At 41.9% G+C, this 16,955-nt stretch overlaps 1 protein-coding gene across 2 annotated transcripts in view; it reads right to left on the bottom strand.

The window, feature by feature from the left end:
- Positions 1-16,955, bottom strand: part of CFAP47 (cilia and flagella associated protein 47) — a 1,117,227-nt gene that overhangs the window by 664,173 nt on the left and 436,099 nt on the right. For both annotated transcript variants that reach the window (XM_073664712.1, XM_073664711.1), the window contains exons 39-40: positions 14,467-14,617; positions 11,847-11,935 (exon numbers count right to left, since the gene is read on the bottom strand). In XM_073664712.1, coding sequence (XP_073520813.1) covers positions 11,847-11,935; positions 14,467-14,617 — 240 coding nt within the window. The remainder of the gene's footprint in view (positions 1-11,846; positions 11,936-14,466; positions 14,618-16,955) is intronic.

Below are 16,955 nucleotides of genomic sequence, written 5' to 3'. Positions count from 1 at the left end.
TCAACACGTGAGCCATACAAGGCACGTGTGTGACATTGCCCCGGCGAAGGGCCGCACCCAGGTTTGCAGCATTGTCGCACACGGCCTTCCCTGGTTTCAGGTCCAGTGGAGACAACCATTCATGAAATTGGTTCTCCAGAGCTGACCACAACTCCTCAGCTGTGTGACTCACATTTCCCAGACATTTCAATGTAAAAACCGCCTGATGACGTTGAGCCCTACTGCCAGCATAGTAAGGAGGTATGCAGGATCCCTTCTGCGCAGTTAGAAAGCTTGTGGCATGACCAGACAGGCTTTGGGTGCAGGTGGAAGACCGAGAGGAGGTTGAGGAGGCAGAAGCAGTGGAGGAAAAATGACATAAAGAGGATTGACGCACAACTCGTGGGGACGGCAAGACTTGGACAGCAGCCCCTTGTCCTGCTGTCACCATAGTTACCCAGTGCCCAGTCAGCGACATGTAACGCCCCTGTCCATGCCTACTCGTCCAAGTGTCTGTGGTGAAATGCACCCTGTCACACACAGAGTTTCTCAAAGAAGCGGTGATGTTGTGTGCGACATGCTGGTGGAGCGCAGGCACACCTTTCTTTGAGAAGTAGTGCCGACTGGGCATCTGGTACTGGGGCACTGCGACGGACATAAGGTCTCGAAAATCCTCTGTGTCCACCAGGCGGAAAGGCAGCATTTCTGTAGCCAAGAGCTTGCAGATGGTGAAATTCAACCTCTTAGCTTTCTCATGGCTAGGAGGAAATGGTCTTTTACTTGTCCACATCTGAGGGACCGAGGGCTGGCTATTGTGCTTAGACGGGGTTGATAAGGGTGTCCCCGGCAAACTGCCGGTCTGTGAGGAAGATGCAGGCGGACATGTTAGGTTGCCTTGATCCAAAGGTGGTGCTATCGATGTCGGACAGCGCTCAAGACCAGCTGGTGTTACCACCTCCAAAGAAAATGATGACCTGCCAATCACGCTGGCTGTTGCGGGTAAAGAGGTGGCAGGTCTGCGCCCCAAAACAGGTGTGACTGCTGTCCCCCCAGTCACAGAGGATGAAGAGGCCGCGGATGCACAAGATATGGCAGACGGTGGTTGGCCCGGCCGGCTAGACCGCATTGTAGCACACTGAGCTTCCCACTGCAACTTATGCTTCATGTCCATGTGCCGGTTCATGCATGAAGTACTCAAACTATGTATTTTTTGGCCTCTACTTAGCTTTTGCTGACAAATGTTACAGATAACACGAGTTGGGTCATCTTTATCGATCTGAAAAAATGCCCAGGCTATGCAAGGCTTAGCACCCATGCGACCTGAAGAGCCACCACGACTTGTGGTGAGAGGCAGAGTTGTGTTTGAGGATGCAGTTGTTGACGTGCTTCCAGTACTACGTCTCTGTCCAGGAAGGCGCAACCTGACCTCGTCGTCACTAGCATCTTCCTCCACCTCCTCTGCTGACCTCATCTCTTGGCTGACTGTGGGTTGACAGTAAGTGGGATCTCCGACCTCATCATCATCACCCTGTGCGTTATCACACCCGTCGTCCTCAGAGCCAACCTGTTCCTGCCCTGACAAAAAACTAAAGTTGTCGCTCCAATCAGGTATTTGAGTCTTATCATCGTCTTCCTCATTGTCTCCACCAACAGGAGTTACAGTTTGGGAATGAGGGTCTACATTATGGTCAGAACCTTCTGCGTCTGGTCCTGGATCCGACTCATAAAGATTCTGGGCATCAGTGCAGATCATTTCCTCGTCTGGATTCACAGAAGCGCTGGAGTCGACCTCTGATTCCCAGGCTATAGTATGAGTAAACAGCTCTGCAGACTCAACCATCTGTTCTACCTCATACTCAGACGGGCAGCTGGAGATTTGGGAGCTGTGAGGAAGCAAGTGCGATTTGGGTGACACCTTTGAGGACTGGAGTATTTGTGATGTTGAAGTTGATGTGGAGGAGAGCCCACTTAAAGGAGCACTTGATATCCGTTGAAGCACCTGCTGTTTTTGTGCCTCATCTGGAATTTGTAGCGATTGGCGTGGCCGTAAGAAAGGGATCTTATCACATTGTCCGCTAAAAGAAGTAGACATTTTAGTTTGGCTGGAAGATGGTCTTTCTTCTGCACCTACCCCACGGACACAACCTTTTTTCCCCTTCCCAACACGCCTATTCCCCTTTCCACCAGCAGCAGGCCTTTTTCCACTCATTTTGGTGGTTAACTAATTCACAACTCTGGAGTTGTTTGCACAAAAAAACAATGGATGGTAACCGAGCAGAGCTGAGTGGCCAAACTGTGGTATTAGGCCAAAACTATTGGCTGGGTTAGATGCAGAAAAAAATTATTTTTAATTTGCAACCTGATGGAGGTCAGTATAGATGGACTAATAGACCAAGTCCCACACACTGCTAGAAGCCCAAATATTTTTTCAGAGCTAGATGCAGAAAAAAATTATTTTTAATTTGCAACCTGATGGAGGTCAGTATAGATGGACTAATAGACCAAGTCCCACACACCGCTAGAAGCCCAAATATTTTTTCAGAGCTAGATGCAGAAAAAAATTATATTCAATTTGCAACCTGCTGGACGTCAGTATAGAAGGACTAATAGAACAAGTCCCACACACTGCTAGAAGCCCAAATATTTTTTCAGAGCTAAATGAAGAAAAAAATTATTTTTAATTTGCAACCTGATGGAGGTCAGTATAGATGGACTAATAGACCAAGTCCCACACACTGCTAGAAGCCCAAATATTTTTTCAGAGCTAGATGCAGAAAAAAATTATTTTTAATTTGCAACCTGATGGAGGTCAGTATAGATGGACTAATAGACCAAGTCCCACACACCGCTAGAAGCCCAAATATTTTTTCAGAGCTAGATGCAGAAAATTTTTTTATTCAATTTGCAACCTGATGGAGGTCAGTATAGATGGACTAATAGACCAAGTCCCACACACTGCTAGAAGCCCAAATATTTTTTCAGAGCTAGATGCAGAAAAAAAATATTTTTAATTTGCAACCTGATGGAGGTCAGTATAGATGGACTAATAGACCAAGTCCCACACACTGCTAGAAGCCCAAATATTTTTTCAGAGCTAGATGCAGAAAAAAATTATTTTTAATTTGCAACCTGATGGAGGTCAGTATAGATGGACTAATAGACCAAGTCCCACACACCGCTAGAAGCCCAAATATTTTTTCAGAGCTAGATGCAGAAAATTTTTTTATTCAATTTGCAACCTGATGGAGGTCAGTATAGATGGACTAATAGACCAAGTCCCACACACTGCTAGAAGCCCAAATATTTTTTCAGAGCTAGATGCAGAAAAAAAATATTTTTAATTTGCAACCTGATGGAGGTCAGTATAGATGGACTAATAGACCAAGTCCCACACACTGCTAGAAGCCCAAATATTTTTTCAGAGCTAGATGCAGAAAAAAATTATTTTTAATTTGCAACCTGATGGAGGTCAGTATAGATGGACTAATAGACCAAGTCCCACACACCGCTAGAAGCCCAAATATTTTTTCAGAGCTAGATGCAGAAAAAAATTATATTCAATTTGCAACCTGCTGGACGTCAGTATAGAAGGACTAATAGAACAAGTCCCACACACTGCTAGAAGCCCAAATATTTTTTCAGAGCTAAATGAAGAAAAAAATTATTTTTAATTTGCAACCTGATGGAGGTCAGTATAGATGGACTAATAGACCAAGTCCCACACACTGCTAGAAGCCCAAATATTTTTTCAGAGCTAGATGCAGAAAAAAATTATTTTTAATTTGCAACCTGATGGAGGTCAGTATAGATGGACTAATAGACCAAGTCCCACACACCGCTAGAAGCCCAAATATTTTTTCAGAGCTAGATGCAGAAAAAAATTATATTCAATTTGCAACCTGCTGGAGGTCAGTATAGAAGGACTAATAGAACAAGTCCCACACACTGCTAGAAGCCCAAATATTTTTTCAGAGCTAAATGAAGAAAAAAATTATTTTTAATTTGCAACCTGATGGAGGTCAGTATAGATGGACTAATAGAACAAGTCCCACACACTGCTAGAAGCCCAGATATTTTTTCAGAGCTAGATGCAGAAAAAAATTATATTCAGTTTGCAACCTGATGGAGGTCAGTATAGATGGACTAATAGAATGATGCTATGCCCAAAAGATTTTACTTCACTAGGTGCAGTAAAAAAATTGGTATTCTATACACAGGTGGTATATCTTGCAACACAGATAGGCTACTCCACTGACTAACACACTCTGCAATAGGCCAAAAAGGATTAGCTTTGCTAGATTCAGCCAAATGCTGTGAAAAAAACTTGCACAGCACTGGCACAGACCTGCCTGGCAAAAACTGATAGGAACTGATGTAACCTAGTCCTGAAAAGGACTCCAATTACAATTAGTCTTTACTCCCACAATCTATCTATTTAAGAGCACAGACCTGCCTGATAAAAGTCGTAGGAAATGCTGTAACCTAGTCCTTAAAAGGACTGCAATCACAACTATTCCCTACTCCCAAGCTATCTGTATATTTGTGCGAAAATTGGCTTGAAATTAACAAGGTATAGCGCACACAGCAACAGCGGTGCCGTCTAACACGCAGCTGCAGCAGTGAGAAAATGGTGGCGACGGGGAAAATGGCTTGGTCTTATAGGGCAAGGACATGTGACATACACTGCCAATCACACATGCCCTTGCTTGTGTGAAAAAAAAGCACTTCGCTCCGTGTGTGCGCTGCTGATAGGCTGACAGATTGCACCTCCCCACTGCAAATGCGGGAAAGAGAAAAAAAAATGGAGATCTTCATTGTTCCTGCAGAGATCCATCCCCTGCCCCTCCCCCCGCCCCGCTGTACACTCAAACTGCGTATTAACATTAATTTTCATCATTACTGAGAAAAAATCCAGTTATGATTTTGGTGCACGAACAGTTATCGAACATAACCTCGAACAGCCGAATTTTTCTCAAATTGTTCGTGTTCGCCGACCGGCTCGAACACCGCCCAAAACAGCTCGAATTTGAGATTGGCGAACAGTTCGAGTAGAACAACGCTCATCTCTACTATCAACCACAACAACGTACAAACCAGATCTTTTTGTCAGAAAATAGTCGCCTTCACATAAATGTGCAGATTCACTCAAAATTGGCCATGGAAGCAGTTTTTTTCCTCTGAGGTTTACTGACCCCAAAGCAAATAAACAGATGGCCTGGTAAGGGGATAAAAACAAAAACTCATACTCATCTAGCCCCTCACACTATATATTTTACAGCAGGGTAAAAATATCTCTTTTAACCATATTGAAGAGTATTTTTATCCAAGGAGGAATATGTAATTTGCAGTAACTCACATTTATGGCAATCAGGTACACATTATATTACCTATTACGGTCAAACCTATTAATAAGAGTATTCAAATAGGAAAATCCAAAAAGAAAAACTCCTCTAAGGAATGTATATCAAAATGTCATTCTTTATTAAATACATATACAAAAAAAAAATAAAAAGATTAAAAAGATTACTGCAGAAAAAACATTCGTGTGGTGTCTTATTAATAAATAAATATGCCTTTAAGTGGAAAACTAGATCTTACTGGGATGAAGTTAAAGAAATATCACAATAGTATAGCTCACATGGAAAAAATGTGTAGAGTCATCTCTTAAGACAATTTAAAATACAAATATAAACATGGAGTCCATGGAAAAAACCTGAAAGCACTACCTTTGTAATCAGAAATGTACATGTTATCTACCCTTAATGGGATATGTTTTAAAGTTAGTATAACATATGTGAGATTAATATACAAAAAGATAAGCATCAGATTTAGTAAAAATAATAGTGTATACAGATATTTAAAAAATCAGACATATTAAGTCATAAATAAAGTCATAAACAATAATTACCACCAGAATGAACCCCCTGACGCATGTTTCGCGTTATGGCTTCCTCAGAAAGGGTAACCCTTCTGAGGAAGCCTTAACGTCAATCGCGTGTCAGGGGATCATTCTGGTGGTAATTATTGACCTTTTTTTTCCCATGATCAGCTTGATCTGGTAAGTGGTTGTAACCTTTGTCAGCATATGTAAGAATTGATTGCTATATGTGAGGAGCTGGCCACTTACTAAAGACTTTTTCCAGCACGGAGCACCAATTTTTGTCAATATTATTGTTGTGCTTTGTTAGAGATTTGCTTGCTATGTTTTATTAATGTTCTGCCTGCTCGTCAGTTTATGTACACTCGGTGGATAGAAGGAATGAGGGCTCGGGAAGCAGAACATGTCTTAGATATATTCATGCTGGAACAATTTATGTCCAATTTCCCAGGTGACATAAAAGTATGGGTGAGGGATAAAAAACCACTCAGCCTGCATGAGGCTGCAGACTAACTGATGATTGGTCTGCTAATTGAACAGGGCTACGTGGAAGTACAGCCCCAGCGAACTGAGAACAGGAGCTTACAGGGAGGCCAGCGAGACCCATGGACCGGCCAGAGGAGGAACAGCTGAGATTTCGGATTTCACAAAGAAGTGAAGGTTTCCCAAGCACCCAAGTACGGCCCCTGTTGGGGCGAGGAGGGCTAAGCTGCCATAACTGTGGACACATGGGACATTTTGCTAGGGAATGTCGGTAACGTTCTAGCCCACATCATCCATGTCTTCAACCAATGAACACTGTGCTGCAATGGGGCTGAAATACTGAGGGGGAAAGGATCCCACTACCCTGAGAGGAAGAAGAAGAATTAACCAGTATCTGCAGCCAGTCTGGGTAGAGGGCGTGGATGCTGTGGGGCTCCGTGACTCCGGAGCCTCAGTCACATTGATCAAAGAACATTTAGTACCGGACCAATGTATTGTTCCTGGCAGCCGTATGTTAGTCAACATAGCCAGAAGAGAATCTTTGAACAGTCAAAGGGCCTGACTACATTTAGATTGGGGTCACAGTCATGGAATGGTGTATGTAGGAGTAGTACGCCATCTACCAGTAGATGTGTCACCGAGAAACAATCTGGGAGCAGGATTGGTGTGCCACTGGGCCAATGTCGTAACCCAAAGCCAAGGACCAGTTCACATTGCGTCAGCCGAGAGGGGAAGGAGCAATCTCAACATGCCGATGACTAACCCTCCGTCAGCGGTGAGTAATACACAAAATGCAATGACTGTTACCATGAAGGAATGTGACCTGGGGGAGGTAAATGACATCAGGGAGGTGTCCCAGGGGCTTTGGGACACTGGTTCTACCATCACCCTGGTCAGCCCAGATATTGTCCTTCCAAAACACCATTTACCAGGCCGCCAAGTGACCATCCCACTAGATGGGTGACAGCACACTGGGGTTGGTTGCAATGCACACAAGTTTGGTTCTCATCTGGTACGTGTGGAGTTTCCCAGGACAAACTGGGGATCAAGAAGAGGATATGAAGGACCCCGCAGGAGGGACAGACCCCTGTCCCAACTAACTAAATATAGAGTCCTCGTCTCAGGGCTTCCCCCCATCGAGGAGTTGGCAGGATCTGAAAGATCATATGAGAGAAGCTGGAGATGTCTATTATACTGATGTAGACCAGGGTGGAACGGGGATTGTGGAGTTTATTCGCAAGGGCGACATGGAATATGCTTTTAGGAAACTGGATGATAAAAAGTTTAGTTCTCATAAAGGTGGGACCTATTACATTCGTGTCTGTGCTGAAAAAGTTGGGGAGGAATGTGAGGAGCTGGCCCCTTACTAAAGACTTTTTTCAGCACGGAGCGATTTTCGTATTATGTTTTGTTAGAGATTTGCTTGCTGTGTTTTATTAATGTTCTGCTTGCTCGTCAGTTTATGTACACTAATTTTACTTGTAAAGTGTCCAACATTCCAGTATTCTCATCAGAATCTCAGGAGCCTTAAACCATTGTTCAAACCGCGAGTAGTCCCATTGTGTGAGTGTTGAAAGTAGATCCGACGGAGCCATCACCACAGGGATTCTCAGATGCAGATCCAGGTGATGGGTTCGAGCTGAGAAAAATACCTTCACTAAGGCACACTTACCTTTGGGAGGGAGGGTGAGAGCAGTTCTGCCCATTCAGGGGGCTCATCCCAGTGAAGGAGAAAAGAAGCCACATGTTTTGTAAGGAGTTGGTGGAATGTCATTGAAGGGATAGGATCTAGTCTGAGGACCTGGACCATGGAGTAGAGATCGGCTGCCGACTGCGCTGGATAAAAGTGCTACAGTTGTGGGATCTGTCGTCTGGATTTGATAAACTTTCTCAAAGGACTGTTGCTACTGGATACCTTTGCTTCTATCGTTTTATCTGTCACATGGAGGATCGTGGACTGTGACTACGGACTATACTGGCTGGAGATACGAAATCTGTAGGTCAACCAAAAGATGGGGGACAGTGAATATCACTTGGCACTAAGGCAGTGGAACTACCACCCGGGGAGGGGATCTTGTGGACTGAGACAATTGTATTTTGGACACATTCAGGGACAGAAAGATTAGACAGTCTGGACTTTGGTAGTTTAGCTCCGGGGGTCAGGTTAATAGGACAGTCATATGCACGATGAGGAGGCAAATCCTGACACCCCTACTCAGAGAAAACGACCTCAAAACCAGACAGAAAAGGAGGTAATATTAGCATAGAGACTGTAGCAAGGGAAATATCTAAACATTTCTCATGGCAGTAATCTCCCCATTCAATGATCTCCCTGGCTTGCCAATCCACCAACAGATTATGCTTCACCAGCCACGGAAGACCCAAAACAATTGGGGTGGGAAGACCGTCCATGACATAGCAAGGGATTATCTCACAATGAACCGACCCCACCCTCAGTTTTACATTATGTTCAATATGAGTTAATGCTTTCTGTGCAAGTGGTACTGAGTCTATGGCGAAGATGGGAATAGGCTTAGCTAAAGCACAGCACGCAAGACCATGAGTTTTCACAAACTCAGCATCAACCATGCTGACTCCACCTCCACTGTCAACAAACACAGAAATTTCCTCGGTTTTGCTCTCTAGCACCACCTCTGCTGTCAGGACAAACTGGGAACTGCAGGTTGGCGATAAATGCACCCCTTGCTTATCCAACTCCAGACTACCAAGGGCTAATCAAGTTTCCTTTTGCTTAGGAATAGAAGGACAGGCCCTGATAAAATGTCCCTTTTCCCCACAGAAAAAACATACCCCTTTTTTCTTGCAAATCTCTGGGGAAATGTATGATGCAGAGGCACCCCCTAACTGCATGGGTTCCTCCACCTCCCCCAGTACTGGTTCACCACCATACTGCTCCCCCGGCAGAGGTACATAACCCCCGACAAGAAGGCCCCGGAGAAGGTGGTCTCACCCGCCTATCCCGAAGGTGTCTATCAATCTGTATAGCCAACAACATGGCAGCCTCCAAGGACTCAGGGGTTTTATATACTGCCAAAGCATCTTTCAGTAAGACCCTCACAAAATTGGCTTCTAAGGGCTGAATCATTCCATTTTGAATCCGTTGCCCATCTACGGAATTCAGAACTGTACGTCTCCACTGACCAATTCCCCTGCTGAAGGCGACGTAGCCTAGACTCAGCCAAGGCAACTCGGTCAGGGTCATCATAGATGAGGGCCATGGCCCCATAAAACCCCTCCACAGACTTGAGACAAACCGAATCCTGCGGTAAAGAAAAAGCCCAGGATTGCTAATCTCCCTGCAGCAGTGAGATCACAATTCCCACTCATTGCTCCTCACTCTGGAGGAGTAAGGACGGAGCTTAAAGTACAGTTCGCAGGCCTCCTTGAACACAAAAAACTTGTCCCTACCTCCTGAAAACCTGTCCGGCAGGGCAAACTTGGGTTCAGGCTGGACAGGCCTACCTGCAGAGACCCTACATTAGCAACCAGTAGATGCTGATGCTGTTGCTGAACCTCATCGCGGAGGTTATTCACCTCCAGAGACAGACAGCGGAACTGCTCTGCGAGGTCTGCAACAGAAACCATACAAAGGAGAAAAAAAAAACACGCCCGGAAAAAAAAACACACAAATAAACCCAAGTGTCAATTTTTGTTTTGTTTTTTTCTTAAATGTGCTGGGCGGTGATAATGTCACGCAAGGTGTGTGAAAGACTAAGTGTAACACGTAGGGAAGAGGGAAAGGGAGCCCAGAAGCTAGAGTAAGGTGGAGTAGAGACCTCTTAGGCTGATCTGATATCACCCTGACTCCCCTATCGTCCCTATATTGGTTCCTCACCAATGTCCTGCTATAAACAATGTCATGTGGCTGCTGACTGGCTGCAGCCTTCACTATTCCATCAGAGCAGAAGAAAAACTGTTTTACCGCTGTAGTGGCCATGTGACACTGTTTATAGTTTGATACTGGGGGAGGTCACATCACTGATATTGGAGGAATAGCACCAAATTGAGTGCTATATATACAGTTTATTTTGTGCTGCACCCTGGGACTACCAAGAAGGAGTTGTCAAACCCTTTTAAAGAAGTACCCTTGTACCACTCACTTCTGCATCTTAGGTGAGCGGTGCCAATAAAGATAACAACCAACCAAAATTCATGGCCAACTGATTTTGAATGTATTTCAGCAGGTATTGTAATCGGCACCACTTAATACAGAAATTAGCCTAATATCCCTTTAAAATAATTAAAAAAATGATAGTATAAATCAGCTGAGAAGGGTGTACAGATATTATTTTCTCCTCCAAGCACATGAAGACATCTGCAACCTATGATCCTTGCACTGCAGCACAGAGGAGATCTCCTGGATGATAAGGAGCATCTTTAATCTATATGTTTTCATAACCTTCAGCTACCTAATATATTCTCTGTCATTTTGGTAATTGATGCGGTTTCTTGAACATTAGATTATGTGGAAAGAGAATTATTTCCACATAATAAAAGAGTCTGAGTAATTTTATAAGCAAGAAAAAGTAATGGTGCATTTAAATGAGCTGTTAAATGGTGAAGGAGCTCACAGGATAGCCTGTTCCTGGTTATTGTCCCAAAAAAACACACCAATGGCCATGCAACGAGCGAGAAAAATGCTGGTTTGAAGCATTTATTGCGGCATAAAAATCATTGCCATCAGAAGTACATCACCCGGTGTAAACGAAGGATGTGCTGCTAATAACATGATGCTGATTATGGGGCACAAGGATAGTATTAAAGGGATTCTTCAGGCTGAAATTAAAAGTCTGCAGCCTGTGCACACTGTCATGATTTCCCTGTACGCTCCGGATGAGTAGGCGGTCCTGTGACCACATGTAGACAATTTGCATGTTTGTGGACACCTGTCAACTAGTCTCATCCAGCTTCTATCAATTCTCTTCTATTCTTTTGAATTGAAAAAAGCAAGGGAGAGTCTAGTCGGCATGTGACTGCACCTATGCAAATCGCACCTCTAGTTTAACATCATAATTGACTCTTATTGCACTTTTTATAATGTTTTATTGAGATCAGGAGACAAGAAGGAAAATTGAGAGATATATTTAATTCTATTACGGACATTGAATAAAAATGGTGAGGCCCAGAAATCATTTTGGTCTGTCTTTTGGGGGTCAGTCATTAACTTGGCCTCTCTGATGAGGCCGCAGTAGAAAAAGTTTGACAAGTGCTGTTCTAGATTATATGTTTGTAATGAACTTCATTGTATGCGGACTAATTACCATAAAGTTCATAAATTAAAAAAATATATGTAAAATTGAGTGTAATAATAATAATATATTAGATGTATCAACTAATCAGAAGCTTTCTTTTTTTACCAGCATAGAAGAGAGGTAAATTGTGATTGCCTAATATTACAACTATTTTTCACAAAAACTGACTCATGTATGGGAGTTTACTTCATTATCTCATCTGCTTATACCCATGGAGCATTACACATACATACCTGAATTTTCCATGACGTTTGTAAGGGCTTTCAACAGATAAACAGATTTTTTCCAACTCATAGCACGGAGATTCTTGCTTCAGTTGAGCCTTACGATAAATATAAGAATTCACAACTAAATGTTTATTATCACATATTACACAACGGTAAAAGTATTCTGTATACTTCTGTCTAAGGATGTTATCTTTATCTGACTTAGTAGCTTTTCATTTTCAACAACACATGAGATGTATGACTTAAAGAGAACACCGGGATCTGGAGGTTATCTCTCCACTCGCTGAAAGCTATTTCTAAATGTAAAATGTCATGCAGTTCTCCTTCATCGTCTGCTGCTAGTGGCTACAAAGACAGAAGAGAAGGGCAGCCAAAGAACAACTGTCAAGATACCGGAGTGAGGATAGTTAATCAATGACAAGTAATGACTCCGACTTCCTCTCCTCTTCGGATCCATATTACCCTTTTACTATCAGTAGCAAACAATGGTGACATTTACATTATAAATCTTCATTTTCATTGGAATATTTCCTATTATTAGTAAGTCATTAGTAAGTCATACATTATCACCATACCCTAAAAAGGAAAAACAATATTTTACAAAACTGTGACTTCTCATAATCTATACGACTTTAATAGATATGAGCATTTTTCTTTTACCTAAAGGCATTTATTTTGGGCTAACGATAATTTTTGCAACTGGGATGCAGTACATAATTTTTCACCGTTTTGCTTTTACAGGCTCTTTAGTTTCCCTGAATAATGCTGTTTGTAGTATGAGTTAACTGAGAGCTGTTCTGATAGGCAGTGTGTAATTCTTTTATCTGTCTTTTTTTTGAGTTCTTCTCTTCCGATTTATGACCGCATCTAAGTTCAACTCATCTTTAATGTGGTCTGTGGACATAAATCAGCACAGAAGAGTTCAGTAAAACATAGAAGAGTTACAAACTCTCCACCAGAACAGCTTACTGATCGATTATTAGTTAACTCATTTTGCAGCCTGCAGGGAAACGAAGAACCTATAAAAAGCCAATTGAGGCAATTTAAAAAAAAAAAAACAATTGCAAAAAAGTATTTTAGCCGAAAACACATGCATGTAAGTTAAAAAAGGTCCTGTAACTGTAAATATGTTTGAATTCCATATCATTACTGCGTGTCAGAAAATATAGCCTCTGTTATTTTATATTTCCACTAAATGACACTTTTTTACATCTTAGGGTATGTACACATGTTCAGTATTTAGTTGCAGAAATATTTTTTCTTTTATGCATTTTTACCTGCGTTTTTCTAGCATTTTGGGGTGACAAAAACGCTGCAAAAACGCTGAAAGAATTGACATGCTGCAGAATATTTTCTGCACCAAATCTGCATGTCAGAAATAAGCAACGTGTGCATGATACTTCAGTACTCTCATTGACTTTGCTGGCATCAGGATTTCCTTCAGGTTTTGTGACAAATCTGCAATCAAAAATGCATCAAAAAAAGAGGCAAAAATGTGACGTGTGCACATAGCCTTAAAGGGTTTTTTCCACAGCAGTTATTTCCCCACATATCCACAGGAATGGAGCAGCACCTAGCCACTCCATATAAAGCAAAACTCTAGTGTTTTTTTTTTTTTTCAGCACTGGAGTGGTGCTACTAATCTAAGCTCCCTGACCCTAGTTTTATACTTAACAGTCACCATCTTCAGCTCTTCCTGGCGCCGCTCTGGTCCCTTGTGACCGCAACTTCAACCAAAAATCAGAGGTAACGCTCACAAGCTCTCAGTGTAAGTCTATGTGAATCTCGTTCTGGCTCTCATAGACTTACACTGAGTTGTGACTTCCGGATCACCGAGAAAACACTGGACCAAACACTGGAACCAAATTTGTGACCGGCAGGTCATACTTACCAGAGTGGCGTCGATAACAGATAAAGATGGCTGCTGGTAAGTTTAATAGTAGGGACAGGGAACTCAGATTACTGCACCACACCAGTGTATGGGATGGACGATAACATCAGTCTCTGTTCCATAGTTCTTGAATGAAAAAAAGGAAGGAAAGCGCTCCTAAGTGTGATACCAACAGCAATGTGTGTGTAAGGAACGGTGAGTGTATGAACTACCCTGAAGGTGTTGGGCTGTAGGCACATCGCTAACAAAGGCGTGATTACCCCAACTTCCAAAGGCTGCAGCTGCTTCCGTGAAGTCCGGAAGGACACCATCATAATTACACAGGAATAATTGCGGTTTTGGTGAGCACTACCAGTGAGGAGAACATAGATGGTTTGGATAGTACAGGTTTCTATTGGGACAATGCGTTTCGGGACCGATCTGGCTCCTTCATCAGGTACAATTGTGGCAGCACGTACCAAGACCGTGTTTATTCCTTTGTAATTATAGTTTTTGAATGGACTGGCACTGCACTTACTATACTCAAGCACCACTTTATTCAAACTTTTCCTTTCTAGTGTTGTGTAATAAGGAGGAAAGGAAGGCTCGAGACACCCATTTTAGTGTTCAATGGAGTTCAGAGTATTCACATGTTTATCATTGATCATTACAGCTTTATTTTTCATTATAAGAATTTGTAAAATGTATTTTATCTTAACATATTCTTTATCCAAAGAAGGTTAGAAAAATACCTACAGTTGGAGATAAATCAGTCAGTCTAGACTGAAGAGAGAAGGAGAGTGTAGTCCCACCTGCTCCACAGCTAGGTTTAGATACCAGTAACATGGTTGCTTCAGCTGGGTGCAAGAAACGGCTCTTATACTCTACAGTCAAATCCACTTGGCTTCTGCAAAATAAATGTAATTATTTATAATTACTCTTTTCATGTTCGATTATTGACATGTTATAATTCCCATCATGATCCTTAATAACAACGGTAATGTGTAATTCTTGGATCAAAAAATAGCAATTATTGCTAATTCTACAGAATGGTATGACTTATAACATAGAGGGCATTAAAATGATCACTGATTTAGTGAAACACCCCAAGCAAAGAGTACCCACTATGTCATGCCTCATGCAAAGAAGTCCTCGTCCAAGGGTTAAATGAACTGTCTCGCTAGTTCCACCAATGCTTTTAGGAGGTTTGCCACATGATTAACAATTATTGGCCAAATAAGAAACTTTGGTTTCACTAAAGATCCACAGACAAAGACGCATTTTTAAAATCGAGCAAACCCATCAAGTTTTTTTAAGTAGAAGGTGCGTCCGGAAACTGTAATTTTCTTTTCACTGAAGCGTCTTTTGTGTCATTGTTTTGTTATTACCTGAGTGTTTCTCTGACAGTATTGGACACCAGTGTTTTTTTGGAGAGTTTTCCCATGACTTTTGTGACATCTTTTTTATTGTCACTCTCTGGTCGTTTTTTCCTCTCCATTCAATATAGAAGAAACCGCTAGTGTTTTTTTCAGTAAAAACAATGGTAAAATGCTTCAAAAGACGTCCGGGCATCTTCCAGGTGTCTTTTGACATTTTTCTGTACCATACTGACCATCTTCCAAGCAGAAAACACAAGAAGGGTATGTGCACACAGTTTTTTTGCAGAGTTATCAGAGCAGGAACTGAGCAGAACTCCAAGTTTTTGAATATTTTTTAGTTTTTGAGGAAGATTTAGAAAGTTTATGCTACAAAATGTCCTCGAAAAATGTACACATAACAAAAGATTGGTCAAGTTTTTAAAAACCAGATGTGTGTAAAAGACGTCCAAAACCTGAACATATGAATTTCTAAGAAAAAACTACTTGCTGTGCATGTGTTCATTCTTTTGAGCATTTTCTGGTAGTTTTTTCAGGCAGTTTCAACTTGGAAAAGATGTTGTGTGCACATACCCTAAATAAAATGGCAATACTCCCATGCCTGGGGTCACACAGGCGTATTTTATGGACCTCCCAAAAAATCACCTTGTTTCCTTTAGTACTTCTAGATTGTTAGTGATCTCTTGCTTTTGTAGTTTTAGGGGGAACTGTTCACTAGTGAGATGAATCCACGATGTAGGATTCATAGGTTACGTGATCTATACACATTACATATAATGCATCCTTATGATGACACAGTTTCTTCATAGTTTGAATGTGAGATAAAATAATTTGTTCTTATTCTATAATGCTTTGAAGAGCAGCAGTACTTGGTAAAAAGCTAGCAATACAGGCGGCTTCCGCTAGAAAAGTCATTACTTTCTCAGCAGTATTTCAGTGATGATCTCAGTCCCAGGAGAGATAAACATTAAAAGTAAGTCTTAGAAATTGATTTAAGTTTTTGACCTCTACATGTGAAAACTTTATATAATTCATTTATTGCTTAACATATAATAATGTCACACAAAACACTAAAATTGCAAATAAATTTCCTCTTCTCCCACAATTATCTTTATTTAGAAGGAAACTAACCATGGGTAAAGATTCAGAGAAAACGTAGTTTAAAGAAAAATGCCAGACACTAGGAGGAATAACTCTCGATTCTCCCCGATGGATTATCCCTGTTCTAACAAGAAGTATGATGTTAGGAACCAGCCAAGAGTCTTGCTGAAGTATCACAAAGTCAGATCTTGTTCCAGTTGTTGAAGTGGATGAAGTTTCCGACATGTTCCATGGGCCATTTCAATCAAGAACTGGAACTCATGCACAATGTGTTATCCTGTTTATGGGCAGAAGAATCATTGAATTTCTGCCCATCAGCCAGTCCGTATCTCACTTTTCATTTCAAAACAAAGTGGTGGAAATGGTTTGTAAGGGTAAAACCTTCTGATAGGCTGCCTTTGAATGAAGGGAGGAAAGTGAACTTTATTGCTACTAAACTGTCCTGGCTCCAACGCCGGTCCATGCAACTTCTTTCCCTGAGATCATCTCTTTCTGCTCTCGTGCATATCGAGTTTCCATGACATGATGCGCACCTCTAATGTCATGCTCTTAGGCCTGTTAATGCTGGCTCAGACATCTTCATTCCATTTTAGCATTCAGACAGTAGTATGTCGCTATCATGCGCCTCCACCCTGCTGAGTCTCCAGATAAACCCAGCTTTTCTATTGCTGGGCTCTGCTCCAGTTTACATTACAGCCTGCCAATCCGGCTGCACCATTCCAAAGTTCCGTCTGCACACTCAGCTCTGATATATGAAGGAGCCTGTCT

The sequence above is a fragment of the Phyllobates terribilis genome, unplaced genomic scaffold, assembly GCF_046119375.1.
Source record: "Phyllobates terribilis strain yellow unplaced genomic scaffold, ASM4611937v1 Scaffold_2__4_contigs__length_985480577, whole genome shotgun sequence".
NCBI classification, from domain to species: Eukaryota; Metazoa; Chordata; class Amphibia; order Anura; family Dendrobatidae; genus Phyllobates; species Phyllobates terribilis.
This window is presented reverse-complemented; position numbering and strand designations above follow the sequence as displayed.